Consider the following 25,821-nt stretch of genomic DNA (forward strand, 5'->3'; position numbering starts at 1 on the left):
ACTAACGTTAGTTAGCAAGTTTTATTAGCTTGTTTTTTAACAAGGACTGGAGAAAATCCAATTTTATCTTAATATGTAAGGTCACTCACTGCCCAAGACCGTGATTGTTATTTGCAAAAGTGAATTTTTAAGGACGGAACCTGATTGGCCGACCCGAACACGCTCACTCGATCATGTAACATGTAAGGGTGGCGCTGCCAATAAAGCAACTAAAAGCTGTCACAAAGAACCGCAAAAGTAATGATTATGAATATGTCAAATATAGCAAGGAGACATTTTAATTGTTTATTAATAAACAAGTGTTTTCTGTGTCGGCTGCAAAGATGAAGTTGACGATGCAGACTCGCGATCTTCGCAGTAGTGAACGCGCCGGAGAGAAATGCACATTTTCAGATTACATAGTTTTCTTTCGTTTTGAATTGTTCTGTTTAAAAATATGATTTCAAGCGTTCTGTAGAAAATATATATATTTCTCAGGTCTGTGAGGCAAGTAGGCTATGCTGAGTTTCGTTTCATTTATGAGCACCGGCGCCTCCTTGTTGTGATATCTATTATCTGCTTTACTTATTATTTATTAAATCCAGGCAATTGGTTGATGAAACATTGATTAAAACATTTATACATTAATAAGCTACAGGACATCGTCTTTCAAAACATGACCTGCACGAAAGAGAAAAAAAAATTACTGCGTCATTGTACCCAGCACTTCTGAAAATGCACTTGCGAATGCGTCTCTGTCCCCAGCACATTTCAAACCAAACTGATGGCGAAATGCCTCCACATGTTGGAAGTTTAAGTTGCTGGCGCTCATGCTACGTTCACGGTCGTCACGTGCACATAGGAAACACGCCACCCTATCGGCAAGGCTCATCGGCAGAAATATTCATATCTGCTGATGCCGATGATGGTCATTTAAAGCTTTTATCGGCCAATACCGATGTTGTGCCGATATCATCGTGCATCCCTACAATTAATCCTGGTCTGTACGGATCAACTACTATCCTTAAACTTAACATTGCACATCCTGCAATGTGAATATTGCGGATGCCTACATCGCGATATCAGTGCTAAAATGATATATCGTGCAGCCCTACTTCTACATTAAAAAGTAAAGCACAATGTTTCCCGATGAACCATGTTATTTGATGTGCGCCGCTGACAGGAATAACTCCACAGGGGGTGATGCTAGCAGTTTCTAGCAGTGCATCTTGATCTGAAAAGTAACAAATCCATTAAACAGGAGGAGTTCACTCCAGTCCACAGAATAGACAATTCTCTGGATTGTCTACTGAAACACCACAGTAATAGGCTTAGACTATTTGGTTGATGCTAACCTGCCCTTGCCCTTGTGTCTTTCCCCATCATGATTATGCTGGCAGGCCAAATGCCAGTCTAGTCTGCAGTGACGGAGGAAACCTGCAACAGGCAGAGAACCAGTTGCAGAAAAAGGCAGGGAACCAGTTGCAGAAAAGGCTGTTGAATTGTGGCAAATGGCTGTGATGGATTTTCTTGTCTGATAAAAGCTATATCTACAGCATTTGTGGCATAATGTTGGTTTCTCACAAAGATTCATTTCCATTTATAGTATTTAGAAAAGCTGGATTACAATGAGCAATTTACAATGGAAGAGCATAGGGCCAATAAACCCTAAAACTACAAAAAAATGAGAGCTGCACGATTAATCATTACCAGTCACGTCAGCAATCGTTTTCCCCGCCACCATATTTCAAGTTTTTGGCCCGCCCATCTCTTGCGAACTTGGGTATCAAATTAATCTCCGAACTACCCAGTGGTAAATACGACTTGAAGGCGTTCATGTCCAATTTTTAACTAGGAAACCAATGCGTGTTGGAAATGAAATGTCCATCACCATATCCGCTCCAGAAGCATCATAAATCCTCAGCGATTGTACACACTGTAAAGACAGTAACGATGGCATCGAATTTACCATATCAATTCAAGTGCGAGTCCAATAATGAAACATTGGAAGAACTAGTTATTCCAACCGAACGTCCATCACAAGGACGACTTGAGCAGGACGTTTCTCAGGGATAAGTTTTTACTCAGTTTGTCATACATTATGAGATGTTGTAACTGTTATTCCTCTACATAAGCAGTAAAAAGTGTATGTCCATCAACAAACTGATGTGTATATTTCTAATTTATTGCGGACTGTGGTGCACACGTGGGAACTGTATCATTAACTGTATCAAAAACGGTGCCTACGTTGGCCGAGCACTAACGTGAATAACTGATGTAACATTAAAGTGTGTAAAACAAATCCTACTCCATCCTTTATCATTACTCAAAGTAGTAAGAACAACAGACAATCGGCATTAATGGACACAATTTTAGGTAATAGTGGCCCATAGCTGATTAACAAAACTATTTCAGTAAGACAGTATAATAACGTGAGTTAGCCGGTTAGTCGGAGACCTACACAATATAAAACACAAAAAACACCCGGGAGAAAATATATCCACCAATAATTAATCATACTTACGGCTGTGATTCTGAGGAGCAATTTGGTCCAAATAAAGTGGGTACTGTCCCATCTCTAATGGATAAGCGTTTTGTAAATCCCATTTAGACCTCACAGAGATTTGAGAAGCAATCGTCAAAAGGTTATATTGCTGTTGTATCACTGTGGTAATTTTAACCACTGATTCTTCACATCTTTGGAAGTGTTTACAAAGAGAATTTGCTTTTGCAGCGCAGAAAACAGCATCTTCTCGACATGTGTACAACACAAACCAACTACAGTTTTTGAGGGTGGGTCAAAGTAGACGTTGTTCGTGTGCAAGCCAATGAAGAATATAGGTGGGCATTAGGGGTGGAACGGTACATGTATTCGTATTGAACCGAAACGGTACAATACGAATTGTACAGCTGGAACAATTCGTATTGGAATTGTTCGTACTGGAACAATTGCTGGAATATGTTGTGTGTGTGTGTGTGTGTGTGTGTGTTTGTGTGCGCGCGCGCGCGTGCGTGAGAGAGAGAGGTGAGCAGGCGCGATCGAACAGTGGAAACATTCTCCGTCATTTTGTTCATAGAGGACATCATTCAAACTGCAAAGTGTTTACTTATATTTGTGTACACTCGCAATAAAACACAACATTGTGCTTTTGTCAAACTGTAAACTCTTGTCAAACTGTAACCTAACTGTCACCCAACCAAAATCTCTCTCACACACACACACACAGTTTAAAAGCAAAAAATATTTATGCAACCCCATTTAAAAACAGTCTGTGGGTGCCAACATTCATCATATTGCATTGGTTTTCATTTCTTGTCCTCAAACAGAGCACTGTTTATTGGTAGTAGTATTTTATACAGAAATAAATTATTTATAATTCAGATGAGAATAAAGTTAGTGTTTATTAAAATTTTAAGGAAATAAATATATTGATCTGAAATATAGCAAATTAATTTTAAATTCATTCAGGTACAATTATCAAACATATCTCAAGGCCTTTTTGTCTTTTTATTAATTTAATTAATAAACTAATTTTATAAAACTATTGTCAAGGCACTACAAATAAGCTGGTTCTATGCCTTTACTTTATTAATAAAACTTATTTAAAAAATACAAGGCTTAAGACATTTATTTTCCTTTGCCTTCTGCATTTTTGTTTTGCTTTTCCCTCCATTGTACCGAACTCGTACCGAACCGTGATGTCTGAACCGAGGTATGAACCGAACCGTGACTTCTGTGCACCGTTCCACCCCTAGTGGGCATTATGCAAATTTGTTACATTGTTATGTATGAATGGTATGGAAGTGGAACTGGAATCACTGACGACTCGTTTCGGCAGTTCAGCATCGATTCTTTCTTTTGGGAGACAACTTTATTTATCCTGCATTTTGATCTTTAAAACTTTGCAGACCTTATACATTCACAAACAGCTACATTATTACACTGCATGAAAGCTAATATCTGAAAATGCATATTAGGGGCACTTAAAGGGGCACATTTATTTAAGACAAGTCAATATCCAGCCTGAGAGGAGTGTGAAAGACAGCTGCAAAGCTATCAGAGTAAAACAAGCTAGCACCTTTCCATTCATTTCCCCATCCACAACACTGAGTGTTGCCAGCACATTGTTTTGTCTCCTGCTATGGTACAACTGCCCTACATTAACCTACTAGTGAATTGGGACTGGAGGCCCAGAGAAAGTACAGTACTCAGGGGGGCAGACCTGTGGCAAGTGTATGTATGTGTTCAACAATACAGCACTGAGAAAATGAGAGGAGGCTTATGTGCTAGACTGTGAGAATGTGCAGAGGAGTTGGTAAAACTCATTGTTGGGGATTTGGGACAAATACTCTATTATGTCAACAGCATCGTTTTTAGCAAGTGCTTTTCGGTTTACTGAAGTATACTGTATATGAACCTAATATTTTTCAACTGTTGTGGCACAAAATTAAGAAATAGCTTAACTCCTTGGGTAAAAACTGCACATTAGGTGTACACAATATATCAGTACAATAGGTATATAATATTGGCCAATATTAGATATTTATATTGATCAGTATCAACAATATTGGATACACTATAGTTAAAAAAATGAGCATGATTATTTTTAAATAAATTAATTTGGATGCATGAATGCATGCAATTGATCAAAAGTGACTGTAAAGCCTTTCACATCATTGTATTAAAAGAATCCTTTAAGAAATGCATCACAGTTTCCACAAAAATATTAAGCAGCACAACCGTTTTCAACATTGATTATAATAAAAAAATATTTCTTGATCACCATATCATCATATTAGAATGATTTCTAAAGGATAATGTGACACTGAAGACTGGAGCAATGATGCTGAAAATGCAGCTTTGCCATCACATGAATAAATTACATTATACAATATACTGTATATATATTATATATATTTTTACAATTTTAATGCTTTACTGCATTTTTTATCAAATAAATGCAGCCTTGGTGAGAATAAGAGACGTCTTTCATAAACCATAAAAAAATCTTACCAATCAAACTTTTGAATGGTACTGCATATTATTGGCTGAAACCAAATATTTCATTTTCTATTTTCCATATTTTTACACTTTCATGATCTAATTTGCACTAACACTACAATTTATTACTACTGTTAAAAGCAAATCTCAAAAAATAAATATGGGTTTTTCATACTGTACATAAATGCATTTAAAATGATTGATTTCATTTAGACAAAGTAGTACAAAATTTTAAATAATCATCATCCATATTTTAGTAGACAACCATAACTTAATATGAGTGCATCCCATTTCCATATCCCCATTTTACAGTGTGCGTCTGAGTTTTAGTGATTCACGTCATTTTTTTTGAGTGACGTAACAGCAGTGCTATACAAGGCACAACATTTTTCAGTGAATCATCCTTCCACCTCCGCAGCATAAATACCACCTGTTTCAGAGTGCAGAGGGCCGCAAACCTCGGAAAATCACACAGCTATCCTCATTAAGATGCAAACTCCCACAGTCTTGCAGCTAATTCTGCACCCTATACTTACACCCTTCCTCCACAACATCCAGTGTTATTAGCATTATTTAAGGCAGTGTGCTAAATGGAAGTGAAGAGGACTCAAACTGTCCTCGGTTGAATCATGAGGAACAGTTCTTTGAAGAAATACAAGCTTACATTTTACAATAATTTGACATTAATCCGATCATAAATCTTCTCAAGCTGGTAGGGATACATTTTTATCCCCATCAAAAAAGTAGCTCTTGATTAAAGTCTATTAACAGGGGATCATTTAAAATATTGTTTCTTTTAAATATGCACATTATAGAGCCACTCAAATAATAAAAAAGTCAATATTTCAAGCCTAAGTGAACTGCATTACAAGATTAAAACATTAACAATTTATAACAATCAGAGATCACAGGGCATTTAGAATAGCAGTGGGTATCGAATTCTGCGAAGGGAGAACAAGTGGGGTTTCTAAACCATGTGAAATAACTGGCTCGCGTAAAACGGCTGATCAAATCAAGTCAAATTCAGTTACAATGATCATCTCCTCACACGCTGGCCCTCTTGTCCTGCTCCATATCGCACATCATTCTGTACCACTGTCTTTGACTTTACTGCACAGAATGGATTTTGTTTGCACCACTTGATGGCTACTAAAATGAACACCGCCTTAACAGTGAGGCAGAGATTCAAGGTGCCCTTCAAGTGTATTATTTTAAAGTGATCATTGCCTTTAATTGAGCTTAACGGAACACTTCCTAATTAGATCATTTCATTCCTATTACCAAACAAAGCCATAATCATGCATGCCCACTGATGCTAGACTGGGCAGTGATACAGCTCAGCAAACGCAACTCTTCCTACGGGGATAGCGAACTGAGCATCACTATGTGACAGAGACACCCAGGTGGGAATCTATAATCATGTATACTGCAAAATTTCAGGCCTGGTCTCATTATTAATCCGTAGGTATTAACACGTAACTTTCAAAGACACAAAATACGTTTGGATAGATTCTGAAACGTACAATATGGACGTATCGGCAACATTTAAACGTAGCATTATTACGTTTTTACAGCTATAAAACGTTATATATTTACGAATTTTTTAGATAATAAAGATATCTGTATAATTTCCCTTTTACCATTGTATAGATGCATGTAAGATCCCTCAAGCCTACTCCCAAACCTAATCATACCCATTTTATACTGAATATAAAAAGAATAAAACGTATTGGACAAAGATGTGTAGGAAACCGACGATTTTAGTAACAATATAGAATTAAACAGACCCATACCCATAATCATTTCTTAAAACTACGTACAGTTATGAAGAAAAAACATAACAGAGAGACAAGTGTAATCACAATCATTTATTTGCTGTGAAAATGTCAAAAGCGGTACCAAAAGTCGTTCAAATGTGTTGCAGTCGCAAGTCCTCTCATGGCAGTATATAATAGTTTTGTATGCGGTAGCCTACAGAGCAGAATCTGATTTGGATTACAGCGAGCAAATAAAATGTATGTCTTTTATGAATGTCTATTGTCAGTCGCCGTATAGGAGAAAACGCCTTTTGTGTCTCACAGCAAACAAACTAAATACTAATGGTTAAATGATTCCAGAAATGTTATTCATTTAAAGGTTTTAAAGTGTAGTCTTGTTTAACATCATGTAATAAAAAGTCACGAACAGAGTGAAATGTTATTATTTCATATTAAGTAGATGAGTAAACTGCATTTAATAAATGCAACTGAAAACATGTCATTGATATGACAATTGAATACAATAGAATCGAAACATTAATTCCATGATTTTAATATTCATAAATAGGAATATGTACGTCGGTAAAGTTCACACGCAAATCATTTACGTATTAGAGCTGTCAATACGTAAGTATTTTACATTTTAGTGCTATCAATACGTCAATACTGTACATTTCAGTGTGTATGAAAACGTAAGTAAACGTAGGCTACTTGTGGTAGAACCAAACTTTACGTAAAACTACACACGTATTCTTGTGAGATCACGTTGAAATGTCATGACCACATTGCTATTTTGAATGGAAAATGTATTATTTTAAATATGTCTGTAAATCTAGGTACATTTTACATAAAAGAAAGCCAGACGCTACTTCAAGCTTAATAGAAAAGCTGGTGAAATATATAATCACACTGTTCCAGGGCACTTGACACTGGACTGACTCAGATCTAATAAATCTCATATGCACCCACCTCCGCAGTTTGTCTCTCTCTCTTTCTCTCTCTCTCTCTCTAACTGTCTTTCAGGATATAGCTTTCTGTCCTCCCCTAAGCATGACATCAAAACTAAATTACATTTATGTCAGACAGTAAGATGTTGACAAGTATAGACTTCTTTGTGGTTCAATAAACAACCTATTGATCCAAACTGACATGATGAGGAGATTTAAGCTCCCTTCCTCACACATGAATCTGCCAGATTTAAAAACAATGATTCGTTGATTTATTATTACATGATTTATTTAGAATAGTGAGAGCAGAGTATACTGTTTATGGTTAGGCGATTGGTGGTTGTTGTTTTCTTCAATTTATCATCTACTCCTTTCTCCCTGGCATCTTCAATTTAACAATATTAAACTGGTCAATTGAAGAATCCTATATGATGCTTCAAATATCACCGATAAAGGTGATGATACACAGGGCAACTTTTTGAGCAATGCTGCTGGGCAATGTTGCCGTCAACGGGCAACCAAATGAGACACAGAGCCCGATCTAAATTATCCAGATAGAAATGTATTGCCCATTTTCAATGGGAAAGTGCCCAAGCAACAATCGCTCAGCAACATTGCTCAAAAAGTTGCCCTGTGTATCGTCACCTTAAGAGACAGTCAAACCAAGAGAAAAAAAAAAAAGGTAGAAATGTAAAAAGATAATTCAACCAAAAATGAAATTTTGTCATTTATTCTCCCTCAAAAACCTGAATGATTTTCTTTCTTCAGCAGAAGATGGTATAGAGAATGTTGGTAACCAAACAGTTTTGGCTACCATTGACTTCCATTGTATGGACAAAAACACTGATTCATTTCTCAAAATATTATATTTTATGTTCTATGGAAGAAAGTAAGTCATAAAGATTTGAAACTATGGTGGTGAGTTAACGATGAGAGATTTTTCATTTTTTGTACAAACTTTCCCTTCAGAATTATTTGTTTCGTCCTTGTTAGCCTATGTAAAAAAATTTCAAATTACTATCTCAAACCTTATATAGCCTACTTCAAACTGAAGCTCTAAGGCATGGTTATCGTAATCAAAGTTAAGCCAAAATAGAAAGAAAGAAAGAAATCAATAAATAAATTAGCTTGATCAAAACAGACGATTCGTCTTATGTTTCTGAATTTGATTCTTAGCGCGTGCTGTGTGTTGATACATGAAGCTACCTGTGCCACCGGTCTTTGTTAGGCTACACTAAAAGAGACTGTAGCACATCAGAGGCGGTAAAAATTAAGTGTATAGCTATTTGAAACATCAACGTTCCAACCAAAAAGACACAATTTCCAGCGTCTGTGAAGAGAGGCACCTCAGTGGCGTGATAAATACACGGAGACCAGCAGAAAACACGCGGCGTGTTTCAGTCAATGCAATTAATGCCATTTGCAACAAGAAAATAATCTTGTGAACAATCCACAAACCGCATATCAAAATAACAAAACCTTACCTTAGGCTCTTTATCAGTAATAATTCATAAACACAGAGCGGTGAAGTAAATCCTTAAACGTTTCAGACAGTGTACGGAGAGGTGGTCGGTCTGAGACTGGAGTCGGTCTGATCCGCACCTGACAGACAGCGAGCCGTGTAGCTGCAGCGGAGGTACGTGTGCTGTTCGGTGATGCCGGAGCACCGACAAAATGCGTCGTGGAATGTGGCCAGTGGACTTGACTGAGTTGATTCGGAGAAAAATTCTGTTACGAGAAATCCAAGAGATCGGAATGTTGAATCATGAATGAGATTGTTTTAAATGATGTTACTTTCTTAACATCTGAAATGTAATAAAGTAACATTTGAGAGACTGTATAAGTAAAAAAAAAAAAAAAAAAAAAAAATGTCACCGGTCCCATCAATGAATATAGCCTACTGTACAATTAGCTTAAAATAAATTACAGACATTTATAGCAAATAATTTGCTGGTATGTGTACATTTAAATTTATGTAGGCTAATTTGTTTTCGCCTATATGATGATGATGATGATGATGATCATCATCATAGCCTACCCGCTTTTTACTGTTTTATTCATCATGAAAACCCCATAGTTAGATTAATAGCCTAATAAATCCTAAATAGACCAGCCTGGAGAATAACATTTGGATTTTAATCTGTGCACAATGCGGTTAAAACCCAGACATATTGGCTCATAAACCCATCAACATACACTCTTGCTTTGTTCTGGTACTTTTGTCAATTGGTGATCCATGCCAGGTTTTAGATTTTGCCAGCCAGATACGCTCCATCACAAACCATCATTGTATTACGTTGTCACGGCGCCTTTCTTTAATTCCAAGAAGCAAGATGATAATTTTAGCGTTTATCTTTTTTTGTATCTCAAAATAGATGTATTATTGCCATCAATTATACTACATGCAGACTAGTTGCATAAACTGCTTTGACTAGTCTTAAAAGTTAGTCATCTAAATAGGCTAGATAAAAAAAAAAGTCATCCTAACTTTTTAAAGTCAGTTACATAAAAAGGTAGATCGGTCTAATTTGAATAGGAAAAGTGAGACTGATTACCCCTTGGTTAACTGCTAGTTGGTCCACAGGGTGTTTCTTAAACAGAAGGCTGCATATCTCGGCTGCCACATTATCAAACGTCGCTGAAAATCGCAGAATCTCAATTTGAAGGATCCTTGGAAAGGCAGCCTTCGTTTCGCGTCCTTCATTCGGTCTGTTTTGAAGGATGCATCGGATGTATCCTCCGCGGCCTTAAATCACCCACAGTCCTTTGCACACATTCCAATTCATGAAAATAAACAGAGGGAAAATGAGTCGGTATTGAGCTTGTCTTAGTTTATTATGAAAAGTAAGAGAAAAATAATGTTTTCGGACATGAAAGCATAGATGTTATCTTTTGTTTTGCTGTAAATTAATCACTAACACTAAACTGACAATAATGTAAGCCACTGGGAGACTGCAGACGGCTGTCATTCACTGTAGTGCATTAATAAAAAGACAGTTAATATAAAGATTTGTAATACAAAGTATTTTTCCCAAATTAAGCTTTAATAGTATTTTCGTGCCGTGACCGCGGGGGTGGGAACATATGTGACGTAGTCATGCGCTCTTAGACCATCTCATTCTAGTGTTTAATGCTAAGGACGACACTAGCCTACAAGCCTCAGAAGGACTGAACTAGGAAGGACACAGTCTCAGTAGGATGCAGCTTTCCATTTGAGAAACAACCAAAGTCTTAACATAGGGGCTAAGTTTCTGCAACCGACCCCAGATGTTTTAAAGTTTGAATTAACATTTTCTTTTGCAGAATGCAAAACAACATATTCCTAAAGAATGAAATGTGGATGATTCAGTTATAGCCTAGCATTAATTCAGTAAAGAAAGTTTGAAATGAACTAAAAATAAGACCAACATTATCTTCCTAAAGATACAAAATCGCTACAAGACATGTCATACTTGGCATCAAAATAGCATTCATTATAAGGAGCTGTCCAATTAGATCACATTGTTCCCTCTTAAAGTATCTGAGATGGGTTAATCTCTGCCTGTGAAATGGGGGTGGGGGGGAACCCTGCTGCACAGCCTGTCTGTAGAAGGTCAAAATGATCTGGCCCTTTCACAGAGCCCATGTCACTTGCATCCAATCAAGGAAGTGAATAGAACCAAATGAGAGGTTTCATAAGCTTCTTTTGCTGCTGCCATTCTTTTTCTTAGTTAGACTCAGCATGCATTTGATCCTGCGGAGGCAAATTTACATCCATGACATGAAAGGAGCTTATTTTCTTCCTTTTCATTGCTGATTTATATTGTAGCATTCAAGCGGCTTGATGAGCTTTCTCCTTTTTCGCATGGAAGGTAAAACTCCGCCGCATATCACATACTCTTTAACATGCTAGTAATGATTTAATCTATAATGTCCACTAACTTTTAATATTTTTGTTACAAATGACAAGGCCTTCATTCATGAGGGCCACTTAAAGAAAGAATGATCAACCATCACAATCATTTGATCCTATAGACTGAGAATATAATATTATGCATCACACATTATTATGATTTATTTGTTTAAAAAAACAGTTATTGTTGCTCCATTTTATAATTTACGTAAATCTATAGTATACCCACTCTTAAAAACACATGAATTGTTTCAAGTCAAGTCAAGTCATCTTCATTTATATAGCGCTTTTAACAATGTAGATTGTTCCAAAGCGGCTTTACATTGATATTAGGAAATTAAAGTAAGTGTTTTGGCTTTATAGCAGCTCTAGAATAAAGTTATTGTCCAGCTAAAGTTAGTTTGACTGATTCACTTCCGTCACAACGATCATTAGTTATTAACTTAGGGGCCGCTAACACAACACTGTTTTAACAGAAAAATCTTAAGTTCTTTCTGCGCAAACTTCAAAAACGCGAACCAGTGAGAACACCGATGGCATGCACATTATGGCAAGCCGTTTTAACATTTAATCATTTAAACCGACTAGTCTCTATTTTCATGCTACTAGTACTTATTTTTTAGATACTAGTATCTATTCCATTAAGTACTAGTACTTATTCATTAGATACTAGTGCTTATTCTTTAGGTACTAGTGCCTATTCTTCAGATACTAGTGCTTATTGTTTAGGTACTAGTACTTTTTTAAAGATACTAGTACTTATTCATTAGATACTAGTTCTTATTTATTAGATACTAGTACTTATTCCAATAGTGACTAGTTCTTATTTATTAGATACTAATACTTATTCCAATAGTGACTAGTTCTTATTTATTAGATACTAATACTTATTCCAATAGTGACTAGTTCTTATTTATTAGGTACTAGTACTTATTCATTAGATACTAGTTCTTATTTATTAGATACTAGTACTTATTCATTAGTTACTAGTACTTATTATTAGATACTAGTACTTATTCATTAGATACTAGTACCTATTAAATAGATACTAGTACTTATTCATTAGATACTAGTACTTATTCCAATAGTAACTAGTTCTTATTTATTAGGTACTAGTACTTATTCATTAGATACTAGTTCTTATTTATTAGATACTAGTACTTATTCCAATAGTGACTAGTTCTTATTTATTAGGTACTAGTACTTATTCATTAGATACTAGTTCTTATTTATTAGTACTTATTCATTAGTTACTAGTACTTATTATTAGATACTAGTACTTATTCATTAGATACTAGTACCTATTAAATAGATACTAGTACTTATTCATTAGATACTAGTACTTATTCCAATAGTAACTAGTTCTTATTTATTAGGTACTAGTACTTATTCATTAGATACTAGTTCTTATTTATTAGATACTAGTACTTATTCCAATAGTGACTAGTTCTTATTTATTAGGTACTAGTACTTATTCATTAGATACTAGTTCTTATTTATTAGTACTTATTCATTAGTTACTAGTACTTATTATTAGATACTAGTACTTATTCATTAGATACTAGTACCTATTAAATAGATACTAGTACTTATTCATTAGATACTAGTACTTATTCCAATAGTAACTAGTTCTTATTTATTAGGTACTAGTACTTATTCATTAGATACTAGTTCTTATTTATTAGATACTAGTACTTATTCCAATAGTGACTAGTTCTTATTTATTAGGTACTAGTACTTATTCATTAGATACTAGTTCTTATTTATTAGTACTTATTCATTAGTTACTAGTACTTATTATTAGATACTAGTACTTATTCATTAGATACTAGTACCTATTAAATAGATACTAGTACTTATTCATTAGATACTAGTACTTATTCCAATAGTAACTAGTTCTTATTTATTAGGTACTAGTACTTATTCATTAGATACTAGTTCTTATTTATTAGATACTAGTACTTATTCATTAGTTACTAGTTCTTATTTATTAGATACTAGTACTTATTCCAATAGTGACTAGTTCTTATTTATTAGGTACTAGTACTTATTCATTAGATACTAGTTCTTATTTATTAGATACTAGTACTTATTCATTAGTTACTAGTACTTATTATTAGATACTAGTACTTATTCATTAGATACTAGTACCTATTAAATAGATACTAGTACTTATTCATTAGATACTAGTACTTATTCCAATAGTAACTAGTAATTATTCTTTTGTTACTAGTAACAAATATTTTTTTTTGCCATTGACTTCTATGGGGATCTGTCATTCAGATATCAACTATTCAGTTCTGACTAGTATATATTCCAATTGTGACTAGTATGTATTTATTAGATACTAGTAGTTAATCATTAGGTACTAGTACTTATTTTTTAGATACTAGTACCTATTACTAGATACTAGTATGTATATGGCAAGCCGTTTTAACATTTAATCATTTAAACCGACTAGTCTCTATTTTCATGTTACTAGTACTTATTTTTTAGATACTAGTATCTATTCCATTAAGTACTAGTCCTTATTCATTAGCTACTAGTGCTTATTCTTTAGGTACTAGTGCCTATTATCTAGATACTAGTGCTTATTCTTTAGGTACTAGTACTTATTCAATAGATACTAGTACTTATTCATTAGATACTAGTACTTATTCATTAGATACTAGTACTTATTAAATAGATACTAGTACTTATTCATTAGATACTAGTACTTATTCATTAGATACTAGTTCTTATTTATTAGATACTAGTACTTATTCATTAGTTACTAGTACTTATTATTAGATACTAGTACTTATTCATTAGATACCAGTACCTATTAAATAGATACTAGTACTTATTCATTCAGCCGGTTCCGGCTGACCTGATCTATGCAGCCTAACATTGAATTATAAAAGTCTATAATGTGTTATGTGTATAGTCATAGGTTTCACTGTATGAATAATAAAACAAAAAAATCTGAGTTCCATCATTATAGGGTTAGAATTATTGCATTATTCCAAATAAATAGAGTAAGATCCACAAATAAATTAAAAGAGTTTCACATAAAAAAAAATAAAAAAAATTCACAAATAAATACAATTTACTTCTAGCGTCAAGAACATCGCTTTGCTTCAGAAGGCCTTTATTAACCCCCTGGAGCCATGAGGAGTTCTTTTATGATGGATGGATGCACTTTTTTGAGCTTCAATCTGATGGCTGCAATTCACTGCCCATAAGCTCGGGAGCATCAGAGGTTTATTAATATAACTCCGATTGTATTCGTCTGAAAGAAGAAAGTCATATACACCTAGGATGGCTTGAGGGTGAGTAAATCATGGGGATATTTTCATTTTAAAGTGAACTACTCCTTTAAGAGTGACCAAACCTGCTCGGAAGAACGTCGGAGCCGCCCCGATCGCGAATCGTAAATATTCAACATGTCCAACAGGGGGGACCCTGAGGACAACCGCACATACTCAGTTGTTTGTCAGGTGGAACAAAACGATACCCTATCAGAAAGCGAGCTGACAGAAGACTGAAGCAACAACCGCAGTCATGCAATAGTATCCACACAGCACAGAGTGAAATGGATATGGACATCAGAGATGGAGGATCAGCTTGTCGATTTGTGGCAACGTTCTGCCAAAAGCATTCCAAACACTATCAGCAATTTATTCCTGCCTATTGTCAGCCGTATTTATTCTGAAGTCTCGAGAGATTTTGCGAGATTTCCCGTGTTCAGTCGGGACTCTGGTTGAAAATCTGTTAATGTGTGGTGTGTTGTCTTCTTGTAAACCTGTTGTATAGGAGACCTCCAAAACAAAATTAGGAAACTTTAAAGTAGCCTAGCATAATAGGGACACTTTAAGCTATATTTCCTGTTTGAGCCAATACAGATGATTGAGCTATAGGTTAGTCCACTTATTTGTGGATTTGTCTGCACATCTTGACCCTGCATGTAAGATTATAAAGTCACCTGTGAACAGAAATACCATGTTTAAATGAGATCTTTCTATCCCCCTGCTTGAGTCAAAACGAAAGTAATGCAAATTTATTTCGTTCCCTTTCTTTTTAGTTATTTTGTTTTCTATTTATTTAATAATTTGATGTAGGCCTATTATGTTTAAATGTACATAGCCTACTCTATGTCCCTCGTACAAAGTCAATTGTTCTACTCATTGTTAATTTCAAATGTCAGTAGGATTTATGTTTATGGTATGAATGTTAATTGTTGTTACTTGCAAAAAAAAATAAAAATAATAATCTTGACTTCAAAACCCACAAATGTGTGCTACAAAATTTGCACGGAAGCGATTCACGAATGCTAGGCAGAGTTGAGTTTGTGACAAAACACATTTGTAAATGTGCAAATTTTATTTGCAAAACTCATTTTATTTATTTGTGAATTTTATTAGTTTTTGTGAAACTCTTACATTTATTAGTGGATCTTAATTTATTTAGAATAATGCAACAATTCTAACCCTATACACCATTATTTATTTATATTTTTGAAACACACTGATTTTAGTTCTTGATTTATCAGAACTCTCCCAATCATTAGTCTAATTATGAACGGATGTATCAGAGTTTTGAGTTTTATATTGAGAATATACACCTCATAAATTGAGCAGTTACATTAAACACGAGTGGAACAGTCTGTGTGTTGTTATAGCCTGGTTATAGTCTAAGAAAAATTATTCTGCTCTGACACCTAGTGGTTTAAATGATCAGTTGCACATAAGGCATCCTAAGTATGGGGAGATCAGGGCTAGTTTTTTACACTTTTACTCTAGTGAACATTTATAATTACAGGTTTGTGTTGGAATATTCTTTTAAAGTCTTGACAACGTCAAAAACAAAGCTCTTAAAATAGGCTATCCCTATGCCTAATCGTGTTACAACATGCCCCAAATAGCAATGAATTTTGTCACATGATTATGTGGTGCAACAGTAATCTTCCCTTAAATATATATATATAGGCTATATATATATATATTTTAGCTAAATATGAACAGTTAAACATTAGTAAAGATAGTGTACAAATACACCGAACCATTGTTTTGGCCATACACATTTGGTAATAAAATACATAACTTTGTAACATTAAAATCAGTGACAACTTGCCTCGACCTGACATTTGTGAAAAATACCCTTGTCCTAAAACAGTCCAAAATCGTTTAATCATGTACAGAATTAAAATAAAGTAAACACATTTTGATAAATAAAGTCAGTATATAAAATGATCTCAGACGGAGCCTTCGATTGCTATTTTCCACTTCAGCCACCAGATGACAGCAACTGAATAATGCAAAGAGGTCAAACGAACGCTCATCCGTTTCACAATTACAAATTGCTACACGTTATTTAACATAGGCCCATTGAACACACATAAATGACATAAAAAAGTATAATATGTAGCCTATTGGTAGGCTACAGGTAGCCTACAGTAGCCTAACACAATATAATTTATAGGCTAGCCTACGTTTTTTCTAATCAAAAAGTGTTAAGTAAGACAAGGCTACTTAATAATATACTCCTTGAAAATAATGTAGGTAATGTGTACACACATTTTAAGCAACGAGCATATATTTAGACCTTAGAGCTTCAGTAGCCTATAATTGTCTATCATCATCCCACTAATCGTTGTGTGCGCAGTGGTCCCTTTAAATGAGCGCCGGGACCTTCACTGAACGGGTACCAAACGATGTAGGTGATTAAACGGCTGCTTCGGTTTTCTTGTGAATCACGTTTTAAACAGTCACATCGGCTACAGAATCAGTCATTAAGCTACTGAGATCCAGAGTTCATCGGCGCACCTCCACTTGTTCATCCTGCTACAGCCTGCGTAACTACATACAGCATCGCATAAGGACGAAGAAGGTCAAGATAACATGTATAGCTGCCCGGATAACGGATGTGTTTCTGAATCGTCAAAGAAAGTGACAAATGAAGAGGTTTGCTATTCGAGGCATCGAAGAGCAAAAGCAACTTAAACGCCAGGAAAACAGAGGGGACCAGTCGCGTGGAATGTCCGCATCCCGTTTGTTTCCTTGCGATCGAGCATCCCAGAGACCCATTTGCAATCGATGCTCAAAGTGCGAATTAAAGGGACGGGAGGTGCGATCTTTTGATTTGTTCAAGAGTCTTCTGACTGACTCCTCCTGTGCTACCCGGAGACCATGTGGCCAAGCCCCCTGGGTTGATATAGGTACCAGTACCCAGGGTGCGAACTACGGGGGAGCTAGGGGGAGCTCGGCTCCCCTTAATAAGACATGGGCTCCCCTGAAAACGTGATTTGTGAAATTTTGGGGGGTCTCAAAAAATATAGACAATGTGTTATTTTGACGTGCAATTTCAGTTTTGTGTAATGTGATCATCAAGGATTATTATGTGTAAAATAGCAAAAATATCATTCATTCATGCAGGGTGGTGATTTAAACCTACCGGTAATTCACTTCAATAAAGATAACTATGCATGCTATTCTTGTCATGAGCATCTAGGTGTGGTGGCGCTGCGGTGCAAATTCCACTCATGTTAACTCACAGATTCGTCGAAAAAAATATAAACGAGGCCATTGATCTGCGCGCAAAGTCCTTGAAATCCATTCTGTGTTAAGGTAAGGCATATTATTCCCAAAATGTGTTGTGGCTGGGTTGTTATAGGTCTGCATGACTCTCGATGTCTTAGGCCTAATTGACCGGAGGAATTATGATATTCTTCTGTAGCCCGACGAATAATTTAACCGTTGTTCATGTGAACTCAAAGACAGCCTATTTATAGACTATTTGTTGGTGGATGTTTGCTGTTTGACCTATCGGGTCGATAAAGTGTAATAGGGTAAATCCTGTATAGTGATTTATCCTATATAGTGCTTGCATAAAGCAAGTAGTGCATACACTTGTGACTTGTAGCTGTTATATATCTGACGTGAACAATCCATTCATTGCGTCTGTCACGTGACAGATGAACGAAAGACTCTGAAGGTAAAATAATTATTTATGTTCCTTGTAAATTATTTTTGACTGCATTATAATGATTTCTTAATTCAGAATATAATCAAGATTGCGTAGGTGGATGTGTTCGGGGGATTTGCCTGTTAAAAGTATAACATTTAAAGCCCCTTAGATGAACGAAATGGCTCGAGAAAAGATTCTTTCATTTTGAGGGACGAGATCAAACAAGAGAGTCAGTAAAATGATTCGAACTTCCCATCCTCGTATGGCACGCGCATAACCAATACCCCCCCCCCCCCCGTTGAAAAAAAACCCAAAACAAAAGTGGGCTCCCCCAAAAGACACGGTATAGTTCGAACACTGCCAGTACCAACAGAGGAACTCTATATAAAGGCTGACATAGTTTGGAGGAACAGTTGCTGGTCTTTAGAATTCGGGGCTTACAAGTAGAAGAGTGGAACACAAGTAATCATGTCTCACGCCTGGGGTTATGGACCAAATGACGGTAAGATCAGGATACCAAATTAATTTATTAGCCTTTAGTAATTAATCAGGATTAAATTGATGTCATTGTTGCTAAATTATATTCATTTTTATTATTATTTTTTTTTCCACACTGGTGCGACATCTAAACAGCTTTAAAAAGTGACCAAAGAATAATTATCTTGACGTTTTATGATTCATTAGGTATCTCTATGAGTACATTTTTAAATTATTATTAAACACAGAAAATCACAGATGACACCACACACTATAAATAAGCAAAATGAGATGAATTGTGGCATGTAATTTTTCTTTTCTTTTTCTGATAACCTTAAATCTAAATGAATTAGCTTCAAAAAAGAAAGAAAAAAGACAGTAATGTGACTGAAACAACCTCGATACAATCTAAAACAACCTAATTTAGGTTACACAGACAAAAATAATTTCTTAATGTCAAATCAGCTAGAAAAGGCTCCTCAATGTAACAGCTGCACGTATCACTTCTTACAGTGTACATTTACAGACCTTGAATCTTGCAAGGAATGTAAACACATTTTTGCTGTGCATAGGCACTACCTTTTTATCTTAATATGCCGGCTTTTCATCTTTTTCTCTCGCTCTGTCATTTTAGGGCCAGATCACTGGGCAGAAGGCTTTCCAATTGCAAATGGACCCAGGCAGTCTCCCATTGATATCGTACCCACCCAAGCACAACATGACCATTCTCTGAAGGGTCTCAAATTGAAGTATGACCCCGCCACCGCTAAGGGCATCCTCAACAATGGCCATTCATTCCAAGTGGATTTCACTGATGACGACAACTGCTCAAGTTAGTCTATTACTGCTTTTTGTGCTTATTTTCAACTTCTTAAAACAATTATTAAGATACAGCTGAGAATGTATTCATTTTGTTTATTTATTTGCATTTTACCTTGGCATAGTCACACTTTCATATTTATCAACATTCTGGGGATTTTGTCAGGGCAATATTTTGGCTACACTTTGTGAGCATGTCCTTCTTAAAATATTCATCTTTTGTCCTTGAACCCATAACAAGTGTAACAAATCTGCAAAAAAAAAAAAAAAAAAAAATTACTGCAAGACTTTCTTTGCATATCAAATACTGAAATGAAAGGAGCTGGATCATTTATGCAATACTATATAAACATCTCAATATTCAGCTACTGTGAAAGTCCTCTTCCACGCCTTCTCCTTCCCTATTTCTATCCATTCAGTGCTCAAGTCCTCTCCATTTCGGACAGTAAGGATTGCGTTACCTTATGGACTCGTGAATTTCTATTATTGTTTCCTTGTACACTAGAGCTTTGCCTCATTGAAATTCCTTTCAGTTTACTCCAATTTATCTACCTGACCATGAAATCTTCAAATGATGTAAAACTGCTATATGAGCAGCAAATGTGGATGTGTGGATGTGTCCCTTCCTCTGCTAGTGGAAATCAGGGACTTAGTGCTAATGCATTCTATTATGAGAGAATGAAAGAATAGAGCCACATATGCCATGGTCGCTCAATGAGAGCAACATGTGCTGAATTTTAATGACCATTTCAAGAGGGGACTCAAAGCACACATATGCTTGGAAAAAAATGTTTTAAAGAGTGCTGCAGACACATTTGCATACAAACACACTTTGGTGCTGGTATATTAGGTGGTGAATATTGAACTGCATGAATTTGTGATTTTTGGTTTTGTTGTTAGAGCATCTCTTTTTAAAAATGTTTGAATATTGAACACCCCAAATAAAGTAGTCCACTCACATTAACATTGCCCAACAGGCAATCTGTCAGTCTACCAAGTAGGAAGTAAAGGATTACATGTCACAGACATTAAGGATGCATAATATACGATATGATCTGATTTAAATTCCTTATTTGTTTTTATTTATTATTATTTTATATTAAATAGAATATTTTTTTTTATTATCGGCCAATATTTCTGAATGCTAATAATGGATCTCAAAATGAATATCCAATTTTCATAATGTACATTATAATGCTGTAATGCCTAAATTCACTGATCGCCAAAATAAAAAATAAAATAAAAAAATCGGACATTTATTATTTGTTATCGGCCGTAACGTGTAAATAAGATTTGCTTATTGATATCTGTTAACATTTCTATGTGCATCTTACATTTAATGCTTAAAAGATTGAATCTGAAATACAGTTTTTCAAAAAAAAAATCGGACTAATGATTTCTATAGTGCTGTTAAAGAAACAACTGAATGATTGGAATAATTGTTTTATGTAGCTCTGGCTGGAGGCCCCGTGACAGGGGTTTACAGGTTGAGACAGTTCCATTTCCATTGGGGAAGCAGTGATGACAAGGGCTCAGAGCACACTATTGCTGGAACCAAGTTCCCCTGTGAGGTAATGAGGCTTTCATACTCCTGCTCCCAGTACCATACATCACAACCAAAGCAACCCTCATTCCTCTTGAAGGTCTCTCTTAAAACTAATTATAGCTCACTGCTCGTGAATATTCTTTATGTTCTCTCATGAATTTGTAAATCCCCTCTTTTAAATAAGCCAAGATTTTAAGCTAATTCGGTAATTTTTTCGATGTTTCATAACACGTCTCCTCCTTTCCAAAGCTTCATCTCGTTCACTGGAACACCAAGTACCCAAACTTTGGAGAAGCTGCCAGTAAGCCTGATGGCCTTGCTGTGGTTGGAGTTTTTCTCAAGGTCAGAATTTGAGCCAAAATCATTTGAAGCATTGCAGTGATTAAATGATATAAAATGATGGATATATTGTGTGGTTCTGTTTACCAGATTGGTGCTGCCAATCCAAGACTTCAGAAAGTTCTAGATGCTCTGGATGACATCAAATCAAAGGTATCAACAGTAGCAGTCATTTTTAGGTTTATGAATTAGTATATTTACTCCTCTTACTTGCGCTTGGATCTTTTTATTCTTTTACAATATGTCTGTTTCTTCTCCAGGGCAGACAGACTACATTTGCCAACTTTGACCCTAAAACCTTGCTGCCCACATGTCTGGATTTCTGGACTTATGAAGGGTCTCTGACCACACCCCCTTTGCTGGAGAGTGTCACATGGATTGTTCTGAAAGATCCAATCAGTGTTAGTGCTGCTCAGGTACTTTATGCATCTATGCTTTCACACTCTTATTTGTATACTTACGATTACAGACAGGGACATCTACTTCTAGTCCTTATCTTTAGTACCTTATGATATTTTGAGTCATCATAAAATCATTTTGTCCACACAAGTTTTGTAAATTTGAAAGGGGAACATGTTTAATAAAGTTTTGCTACTTGGTTGAGTTGAAAAAAAGTTAATAAATACCTAAACAAATACTGTCTGCTTACATAGTATGATAGCACAAATAGGGTCTCAACTTTTAACTTCACTCCTACTTTAAAACTGGGAGGGTCGGTGCTCCATATAGGTTCCTGCTTCTACAAGATTACTTTATCTTAAATATATTGCTTGCCTGACAGCCAATATCACATTTAAGTTAGGCTTGTGCCTTTAAGATAGAAGCCTACACCCTTACATTCAGTACTGGAGAGGAATTAGGACTTCATTGCAGTCTAAAGACTTTATTTTGACCTGTTACTGTCTGAAGCTTTTTATATCACATAAATGAATATCACGCCAAATGAATATTACTCAGTTTAGCATAATTTAGTATAATTTAAAAAGACTTACATAGACTTTAAAGTATTCTACATACACCAAAACACAAATTCTGGACACTGTGCTGAAAAAAAAAGAAGACTTTTATATACTACAATTCAATTCAATTCAATTCAATTCAATATACACTACAATTCAAATGTTTGGGGTCAGTAAGATTTTTTGTATTCACCTCAGTACCAAATCAGAATATAATTTCTGAAGGATCATGTGACATTGAAGACTGGAGTAATGATGCAAAAAAGTCAGCTTTGCCATCACAGGAATATTGCATTTTTAAATGTATTCAAATAGAAATTAGAAAACAATTATTTTGAATTGTAATAATATTTCACAATATTATTTTTTTATAAAATAAATGTCGCCTCGGTGAGCATAAGACTTCTTTCAAAAATATAAAACAATCTTACCAACCCCAAACATTAGTGTATACTTGTTCTTCCTTAAGGTGACATTTTTAAAGAAGTTTTAAAGCTTGTCTTGAAAATTCTGCATCAGCAGCAGGACCATATCGACAGTGACAATGTTTAAAAAAAATAAAAAAAATGGCCCTATTCATTACTGTCCCTGGTGTAGGCAGTGCTTTTAGCCTGCAGTGGTTATTTTAGTCTCCGGTGGTTAGTCAGAATAGACTAACGGCTGCACAAGTGCTCTGAATGAGTGAATGAGCATGGAGCTAAATATAGTAAATATAGGGTGTAATAAGGCTCTGCAAGACTGCCAACAACACACTAAACACCAAAATCCAAGGGAAAACAATATCTCTCTCTCTCCCTCTCTCTCTCTCTCTCTCTCTCTCTCTCTCTCTCTCTCGGTTCTCTCTCTCTCTCTCGGTTCTCTCTCTCTCTCTCTCTCTCTCTGTTCTTTAGATGGCTAAATTCCGTAGCCTGCTGTTCACACCGGAAGGAGAGTCACCTTGCAGCATGGTTGACAACTTCAGACCCCCTCAACCTCTCAAGGGACGTAAAGTCCGTGCGTCCTTCAAGTAAATTGCAGCATCGAAGCCACAACCCTCCCACTTGCCTTCTGATCATGGTGCTTTTGACTGGTTCACAAAAACATTCCCAGTGAAATTGCTACTGATACATCACAGTATTTGTTCTCAATCCAGGCCCTTGCTTACATTGCAGTGTTGATAACAAGAAAGCTGGATCTAATCTTCTTAAACTGTCTGTTTGTTATTATGACTTATCATGAGGAATAATATTTAAAGTGCTTAGACAGTGGTTAGTTACCTGCATTTCCCTGCCGATGTTAAGCTGGACAAATGGGAAAAATTTAAATCCCAGTTAAGTTTTGCTTGCTTCACTTTGCGCTTTTTCTAGCTTTGCCGGCATTGCTCTATACTCCATGTTATTCAATAGGAAAGACATTATGGTTCTGTTCGGGTTTATGGCAATGTGTGAATATTTCAGTTTAATGTGTGAATGACCAGATGCGATGAAACTGAACTACCTACAGAAAAGCACTCACTGAATGCAATTTGTTGTTGTTAAAGTGATTTACTATGAGGAATTCCAAGGGATTTGCTTTTAAAGATTGTTTCTAAGAATGATGTAACATGATGTTCTGCAGTAGGTAGTATAATAAACATTTCTTAGAATTAAAAGTTAATTGAGCAGTATTGCAAAAAATTGTATTAGAAATTTTATCAGCAATAAATAAATATATTTTAAACTACACTTCATGTGATTGTTTTTTGTCCATTGCATAATGAATTATGTTAGTAATACAAACTGATGTTGAAATCAGCTTTAATGCAGAACTGAGGATTTGATAACACAATATAATACAATAAGATCAAACTCAACTGACATTAGTTAATCAAATTAGGTATCATATTTTAACAATGGATACATTTTTTACAGCATTTAAATAGTTTAATGTTACTTATTAATTAATATACTATTGTTCAATGTTATTAATGTTTCATTATATATTATTGTTAATTTATACACAAATGTATTAATTTAACTTTAAATGTTAAAAATGTACTCTACATACTTAAAGATCATTTTGAAATAAATACTTGTATTCAGAATGCATTAACTTGATCAAAAAGTGACAGTAAAGACATTTATAATGCTACAAAAGCCTTGAAAAAAAATTACGTTCTTTTGAACTTTCTATTCATCAAAGGAAACAGTTCTTTTTTTACAGTCTTCACAAAATATATTAAGCAGCACAACTGTTTTCAATATTTAGAATAATAGGAAATGTTTCTTGAGCACCAAATCAGCATACGAATGATTTCTGAGGGATTTCTGACTAGAGGAAAGGCTTTGTGATCAGAGGATTAAATTACATTTGAAAATATAATAGAAGTAGTAATTTTACATTATTGGTGAGAAAAAGGGACTTTAAAAAATATAAAAACATTAAAAAAATATTGTGGTAATTATACTAATACATTTCACAGTATTAGCATTCAAGTATGAACAAACATAAAAAAAAAATAACAATGAACAATAACATACTTATAAATCAACATACAACAAAAGCCCAATATTCTAGTAACAGATTCAGAGAAGACGCTGAACAAAGAAGCCTTACTGCAGACCACCAAAGTTTTTCTTTTTAACCCAAACTTGCTTTGCTTAAAATACAGAAATAGAATTAACCTCTTCTTCATTCTCATTTCTGCTTCTGTGGTTTGAGATAATTCTCATGAACCATTTCAGAAATAAAAGAGAAAATGTGTAATGTGAGAACATTCAAGATCAATATCTGTCAAGCACTCTCCGGTCCATGTCAGTTCTGTGCTCTGTTATGATGGAGAAATAATGAGATCATTACCGAGAGATACTGTCATAGAGGATGAGAGAGGCCTTTATCTTGGAAGCTGGCAAATCACCACAAATGAGCGCAGTTTTGGATGCCAGTCAGTGTCTCATTAACACATGGCTAATGCTCTTTGTCAGTATCCAGCCTTACTTACGCAACTCATGCTTTGCTGGGGACACATGCTTATGGCGGTCTTAAATCTGGGTTGGCATCATCTAGTGGTACAAAGCAGACAACATTTGGTGGTACAATCCACTGCAGTTGCCTTGCAGAGTAACCCTCAACACAAAATCTTCTTATGAGCTTGAGTGATAAATTACTTGTTATTAATAATTGCTTTTCATCTACAGCTTA

The 25,821-nt window shown here is 35.2% G+C and overlaps 2 protein-coding genes across 2 annotated transcripts in view; one reads left to right on the plus strand and one right to left on the minus strand.

Annotated features, from left to right (window-relative positions):
• dlgap1a (discs, large homolog-associated protein 1a) overlaps nucleotides 1-9,397 on the minus strand; it is a 133,071-nt gene extending 123,674 nt beyond the window's left edge. Inside the window, exon 1 of the mRNA XM_084411108.1 lies at nucleotides 9,170-9,397. The gene's annotated coding sequence lies outside the window, so the exon portion shown is untranslated. The remainder of the gene's footprint in view (nucleotides 1-9,169) is intronic.
• An 8,378-nt stretch (nucleotides 9,398-17,775) lies between these two features.
• On the plus strand, nucleotides 17,776-24,365 carry cahz (carbonic anhydrase). The gene is made up of 7 exons (XM_084411301.1): nucleotides 17,776-19,024; nucleotides 19,634-19,831; nucleotides 21,271-21,389; nucleotides 21,614-21,706; nucleotides 21,794-21,856; nucleotides 21,964-22,119; nucleotides 23,553-24,365. Exons 1-7 carry the CDS (start codon nucleotides 18,991-18,993, stop codon nucleotides 23,670-23,672), a joined length of 783 nt encoding a protein of 260 aa, XP_084267427.1. The 5' UTR covers nucleotides 17,776-18,990; the 3' UTR covers nucleotides 23,673-24,365.
• The last annotated feature ends 1,456 nt before the right edge of the window (nucleotides 24,366-25,821 follow it).

The sequence above is a fragment of the Rutilus rutilus genome (genome assembly GCF_951802725.1).
Source record: "Rutilus rutilus genome assembly, chromosome: 6".
Classification (NCBI taxonomy): domain Eukaryota; kingdom Metazoa; phylum Chordata; class Actinopteri; order Cypriniformes; family Leuciscidae; genus Rutilus; species Rutilus rutilus.